Source organism: Coffea arabica, unplaced genomic scaffold (genome assembly GCF_036785885.1).
Source record: "Coffea arabica cultivar ET-39 unplaced genomic scaffold, Coffea Arabica ET-39 HiFi ptg000085l, whole genome shotgun sequence".
NCBI classification, from domain to species: domain Eukaryota; kingdom Viridiplantae; phylum Streptophyta; class Magnoliopsida; order Gentianales; family Rubiaceae; genus Coffea; species Coffea arabica.
Genome location: NW_027266228.1, coordinates 1 through 6,219, shown reverse-complemented (window position 1 = coordinate 6,219; position 6,219 = coordinate 1). Strand labels below are relative to the sequence as shown.

Here is a 6,219-nt window from a genome sequence, read left to right as displayed (position 1 = left end):
TTATAAAAAAAAATCTTTGAAATATAAAAAAGTTCATTCCAAATTAATTACTACTACAAGAATGATAGCAAGAAATTAAAGAGGGAAGATGGATAGAGTAAAGAAGGTACCTAACAGTTGATTAAATAATTTAAGTGGTGGATTGCTATCCTATCTATCTGCTGTTGTGTGCTGAAAATAGTCTTCCCATCCAAGTAAAGGTAGTTGAAAGGTGGCCAAAGCCATTGAGTGAGAAACTGGCCAACCTCCCTCATCCATCATCCACATTCCACCCACCCCAACCCCCTCCCCCTCCCCTCCCCTTTTTTCACCCCACTGCTCTTCACACTCCATATGCAGCCAATACTAAATGAACCCTTTCATCATCAATGATCAAACAATCCGAAAGTAAAATTATAAAACCACAAAAGTTGTAACAAAAGTGAAGCCCCTCCAAGCAAGAACCAGATTCTCCAAACATAGGGGGGAAAAAAATTAAAGAAAGTAAAGGAGAAGAGTCCTAGTCCTTCCTCCTTCTACTTGTATAATTCTCTCTAGTTAGCCCATTATATTTCTTTTTTTGAACCCAAAAAAGGTATGAGGAAAAGAAGCATGGTATTATGCAGCAGTAAGGCTGAGGTTGGCTGAAATCTTCAAGAATTCTTCTTTCAAAAAATTTTAGAGTACTTTGTTGGTTTTGCAGCTTTTTTCTTCCGAAAGTTTGTGGAAGGTTGGAGAGAATTTTAAGGTAAAATAGCAATAAAAATGTGTTCTTGCTTGCTAATTGTACTTAATTCTGCATGATCTCTCTTGGGATTGTGTCAATTTGGTCAGTATGGTGCAAAAAAGTAAGCTTTTTTAATTGATCTTTGGTAATGGTAGCAGAGCTTACTGTTTTCTTGGTTTCTGGGCAAGTTGGTTTGTTTATTATGTCATAATTGTTGATTTTGTTGACACTTTTGCCTGAAATATGGGCTTCAGTCCGTTGAAATTGGTGAAATTTGCACGTTTAGTTCTGTTATGCCTTGGTTTTTCACCTTTTTGGACTCTTAACTTATATTAATTTGGAAAATGAAAGTAGATAATTTTCCTATATATATAGGGAAGGTTTTACAGGGTTTGTGATATATATCTTTTATGGCTTTGTTTCCCTCTTTTTTTACCTAAGCAAGCTCAAAAACAGACAAAATATTTATATGTCATTTCTCTCTTGTATGTATTCGCTTGGACAGAATTTGGCTTAACTGTGTTCTCTTGTGAATTTTTTTTTAAAAAAAAAAAAATCCAATTTTGGCTTCTATTGAGAGATAGAAAGAACCATGACAATGGATAATTTTATCTATTGCTCGATGTTAACAACTGCAAAGATGTGTGTATATGGAAAATCTCTGTTTTCTCCAACCAATATTTTGCTCCAGAATAGACCTCTCCACATCCCCAAATCCCCCCATCCCTGCCAGGGACCCGCCTCTCTGCTTTTGTTGAGGCCCATTCTGGTTAATTGCCTTAGATCAAGCTGAAGTCCCTTGGTAGACCTTGTGATGGACAATTGCGTGTGCTCTAGCATGTAAAATGTGTTGTTTTGGTCAGAAGAGACTTGGTCAGCTTGACGTTGTCAATGTTTTGACTCATATTCCTTGATTGTGTATCCTGTTGCTTTATTTATTAGATTGTTGGCAAGATAGAGGCTGATATTCTTCGGCTGCAAATGGAAATGTTGGTAAAAAGAAAAGAAAGACCAAGACGAATATCATGTTTTTATTGCTGCATAGGTAAATCGTGGTCTATACATGACAAGGATCAAATACTTTCTTTTCCAGCTTCGTTGTGGAGATGGTTTCTAATTGTATCTTCAAGATGATGACATGCTCTTATTACAAATGAGATTACTTGTGATCTAGAAATTTCTTGATAAGATGAAACTGCAATTAAGCAGTACTAAACCATTCTCTGTGTTTCAGCTTATCCAAGGGAAAACACTGATGCTGGAAATATGGGAAAGAAAGGGAGTTGGTTTTCAGCCATCAAGAAAGTTTTCTCATCCAGCTCCAAGGAGAAGCCTAATGATGTAAGTGGGTCTTTTCTCAAGATAAGCAGATTTCTCCTTTCTAGTATTTCCTGTCAAAGCCAAAAGCATGGTGTGCATAATGGCTCCTAGTCTGATGGAGAACATAAAATTGCTTCACAGGAGGACTAATAAGTTGCTAGTGGCATAAGTGAAACTATGTTCGATTGGATTTAGGCTTTGAATTGATAATATTGAGAAAATGCAACAGTTTGTCAGGAGGTATTCTCTTGTTATATCTTGAAAAGCTAATTGGGTAATGCATTATCATTTTGGTCGCCAACAAAATGAAAATGTACAGTTATGTTCCATTTTCTGGTGCTTGATCCCAGATTTAGTAAAAACTTTACTGAAAGAAATAAAAAGTTTTGTGGTAGCTCAGAGCTAGCTCAGTTAGGTAAGAGCAGCTTTAGCTGAGGTATATGACTCATGTTTATACTTCGTATCTTTCCCTACACCACTCAATTGGCTTGAAACAATCATGAATGTAAGAAAGCGCTTGTCTTCTAAGTGATTTACAAGCTTGCTTCGACTGTTGCAGGGAACAGATAAGAAAAGTTCGAAGGAAAAGAAGAAGGGACGAGGTAAATTGAAGCATGGAGAGAACAGATCATTAATTCCCCTCTTCAGGGAACCAAGTAGCATTGAGAAAATCCTTGGTGAAGCAGATGAATTATTTATCAGACCTACTACATCTTCTGAAATTCCGAGAACACCACCAGCATTACCTGTGAGGCCAGTTTCTCCACGAGTCTCTTCACCTAAAGCTGCTTCTCCCAGGGTTACTTCTCCCAGGGCTGCTTCTCCAAAGGTTTCTTCTCCTAGGGCTCCATCCCAAAGAGTGGCTTCCCCTAGGCCAGCTCCTCCTCGTGCTGCTTCGCCAAGGGGTGCTTCTCCTGTGGTACCCCAAATCCGCAGGGAAACCAACTATGTTTACAGGCCTGAACCTACGTCGAAAAACCTTCACCTTGCAGCCACCAAGATCCAGGCAGCTTATAGAGGCTACATGGTAATTTTTCAATTTAATCGGAATTTGAACTGTTTGTTCCCCTGCTATCAGAAGAATTGAACTATTTGTCTGTGTCCCAAATTTGAAATAATTTAATTGCATTCGGTCATTAAATTTTCATGGTAGCTTCAAGAATGCAGATAGAATTGGAGAAAGCCATGATTTTCCACAATCTAGTAGGACAATGTGTTCAATGCTCATGCTATTCAATAGTTTACTTGTTTTAGTAGCCTATGGTCAGTACTGGACATGAGTTCTGTCTAGCGTATAACTTGCAAAGCTAGATCTCAAGAAACATTGCTTGTGTTTGATTTAGTTATTCTGGCATTTATCTGGAATAGTTTTGCCTTAAACCAAAGGGGAAATATCATTCCACTTGATTACAGTACAAAAACCATCAGGACATACTATATAGCCTCATGACATTGTGAACAATTATGAAGCACATTGTGAACAATTATGAAGCATAAATTGAAGTACTGTGTGCTTTCTGACCTCTCCCTAAAAAAGTTTTCCACGTGCCACTGTGATGTAGAGTGCAACACTTTGTTTTCTACCCAGTTTTCTTTTTTTATGTCTACTGAAATTTTTTTTTTTTTGGGGTGTATCTAAATTTGCCTCTTGAGCATTCTTACTTTGTAACATATTCTAATAGGAATAAGATCACAAAACAATTTTGTTATATAGGCAAGGAGAAGTTTCAGAGCTTTGAGGGGGTTAGTGAGGCTTCAAGGTGTGGTGAGAGGCCAGAATGTGAAGCGACAGACCATGAATGCCATGAAACAGATGCAGCTTTTGGTTAGAGTTCAAACACAAATTCAGTCACGCAGAATTCAAATGTTGGAAAACCAGGCAATGCAGCGCCAATCTTGTAAGAATGACAAGGAAGCAGAGAGTACACTGAGCAAATGCACCTTGAACCAGGTAGTGAAAGTCATATATATGGACAGAGTCTTCATTTTCCCTTTCTTTAGATGGCAACTCATTATGAATTGTTTACATTGTTTCTTTAAACTAGTCAATTATAAGTTTCATAACATCAGTATGTGTTCCTTTATGCTTCAGTCCATTTTGATGTTGTATCTAATGATCTGCTTCAAGAGAACTTACTACAAAGCAAAACTATGAAAGTTTTGTCGTTTGCTGAACATGTATTACCAACCCATGACTGGTTATACAAAGAGCTGCTTACCTTTGCAAATTATGCCTTTGCAAATTATGCTGCGTCTTTTATTCTGTGTGGACCGGTGTTGAATGATACCATTTACAAAATGGACGTGTGGCTCTGTGATAGACTTCCATTTTTATATACTTCTTCTTACTTGGTTGTATCATTAAAGAATTGTACTTGGTTTAGTCTGAGGCAGGTAACAATGAAGATTGGGATGATAGCTTACTAACTAAAGAGGAAGTTGAAGCAAGGCTCCGGAAGAGAGTAGAGGCAGTCATCAAGAGAGAGAGAGCTATGGCCTATGCATACTCTCACCAGGTGCAGTTGGCTTTCCTAGTTACAACATAATTAGATTTATTTTCCCCTCAATTCCCTTTTGGAATTGTAGTCAACTATTTATAATGCGGCTTTGGTTTTGTTTGGTGTGGGGGGGGGGGGGGGGGATATGTTACAATTCAAATTTGCTTCTGCTACTCCCAAGTCCATTTCTATAGCTTTTTTCAACTTTTTATTCTTGCTAGTATGTATTGTCAAGTTATTCATTGAAATTAGACTTTAGAATCATGGATTCCAAATAATAGACTGGACAAGAGACCAGAATAACTGTTAATTTAGTTGGAATGCTGAGCTTGTAAATGGACACCCTATCACATGAACTTGCATGCTTTAGAAAGGATGAAGATGTGCAACTCTAGTATGTAAATAAGGATAAATCTGCTCAGTGGGTCAACTATTTTTAACTTTAATACAAGATTAATTGATAGACGTCAAATTGCAGGAAGTAATCAATATCCAGGTGTTAAATTTCTAAATTTCGTAATCCATTTCCTCCTCCCTTTGTGCATCAGTTGTGGAAAGCAAATCCAAGGTCATCTCAAGCAGCTCTTGACATCAGATCCAATGGGTTCCCATGGTGGTGGAATTGGTTAGAACGTCAGCTTCCTCCAGCAAATCCTTCAGAGAACCAATCTGTTGCCAAGAATGTTCATCTAACACCTCCGAGGCCAATTTCAGAGTACAAGCGTAGTCCGCGACCTCAAGCAAGCAACTATAAGCATCATAATTATGCTTTTGACAATCATGAATCAGTGACACCAAGGTCATCGAAATCAGCTGTCCCAGGTAGAGGCAAGCAGTTTCACACTCCAACGAGAACACCACCACCAAACAGCTCAGGTCTTATGAAATATACAAGACCAAGAGCCAGTGCAGCTGAATCTGCTTTTGATCTTCCAATGAATGATACTGATAGTCTTACTAGCTGTCCACCTTTTTCTGTTCCAAATTACATGGCACCTACTGTCTCGGCCAAAGCCAAAGTGAGAGCAAGTAGCAATCCAAAGGAGAGACTTCCTGGTACTCCAGGAAATGACTCAAAGAGACGATTTTCGTTTCCTTTGACTCCAAATATAGGTTCTTTCAAGTGGAACAAAGCATCTAGCAAAGAAGCTACTTCTCAGAAGGTACTGGAGAAACATGAATCGATGAGATCTATTGGAGACGTAAGTGTGGAATCAACAGTTTCTATGCCAGCTATAGTTGGGAGGAAGCCTTTTAACAGATTTGTGTGATTGGTTTTATTGTAAGTTCTTTGTTTGTTAACATTCATATTAACTTCTTCTTGAGGCTGTTTTCCTTTCATTTTATTCATACGAGTGTACGGGGTGATGATATTCTTCATTATAGGATACTAATGTACGACAATAAATAAACTATAGGAAATGATGGTTTGAATGTAGATGATTTATCTTGTGAGGGTTATATCTTCTTCTTTCTCAATGATGACTACCAAAATACCCTTACCACCCACCTCCTCCCCCTCTTTAAGTCAAAGGAAGAGATTAAGATTGAACTGGTAAAAGTGGGATCAATTTTGTAACGTTTACATGCGCCATCTATATTCAGACGTATCTCGCTCTAATTTCTGGGTGACAGGACCTAATGGATCAACCAGCTTTAAATGTTATTTGTGACGGGCAACATTTAGGTGTTATT

At 38.1% G+C, this 6,219-nt stretch overlaps 1 protein-coding gene across 2 annotated transcripts; it reads left to right on the top strand.

Moving 5' to 3' along the window:
* Window positions 1-301: 301 nt before the first annotated feature.
* LOC113736883 (protein IQ-DOMAIN 13) lies at window positions 302-5,985 on the top strand. 2 transcript variants are annotated; one of them, XM_027264076.2, is made up of 6 exons: window positions 302-727; window positions 1,941-2,047; window positions 2,586-3,053; window positions 3,741-3,977; window positions 4,411-4,542; window positions 5,073-5,985. In XM_027264076.2, the coding sequence occupies exons 2-6, from the start codon at window positions 1,973-1,975 to the stop codon at window positions 5,793-5,795; spliced, it is 1,635 nt and encodes a 544-aa protein (XP_027119877.1). In that variant the 5' UTR covers window positions 302-727; window positions 1,941-1,972; the 3' UTR covers window positions 5,796-5,985. The 2 variants fall into 2 exon arrangements, with proteins under 2 accessions (XP_027119877.1, XP_027119876.2); XM_027264075.2 differs by lacking the exon at window positions 302-727 and adding an exon at window positions 1,634-1,751.
* Window positions 5,986-6,219: the final 234 nt, after the last annotated feature.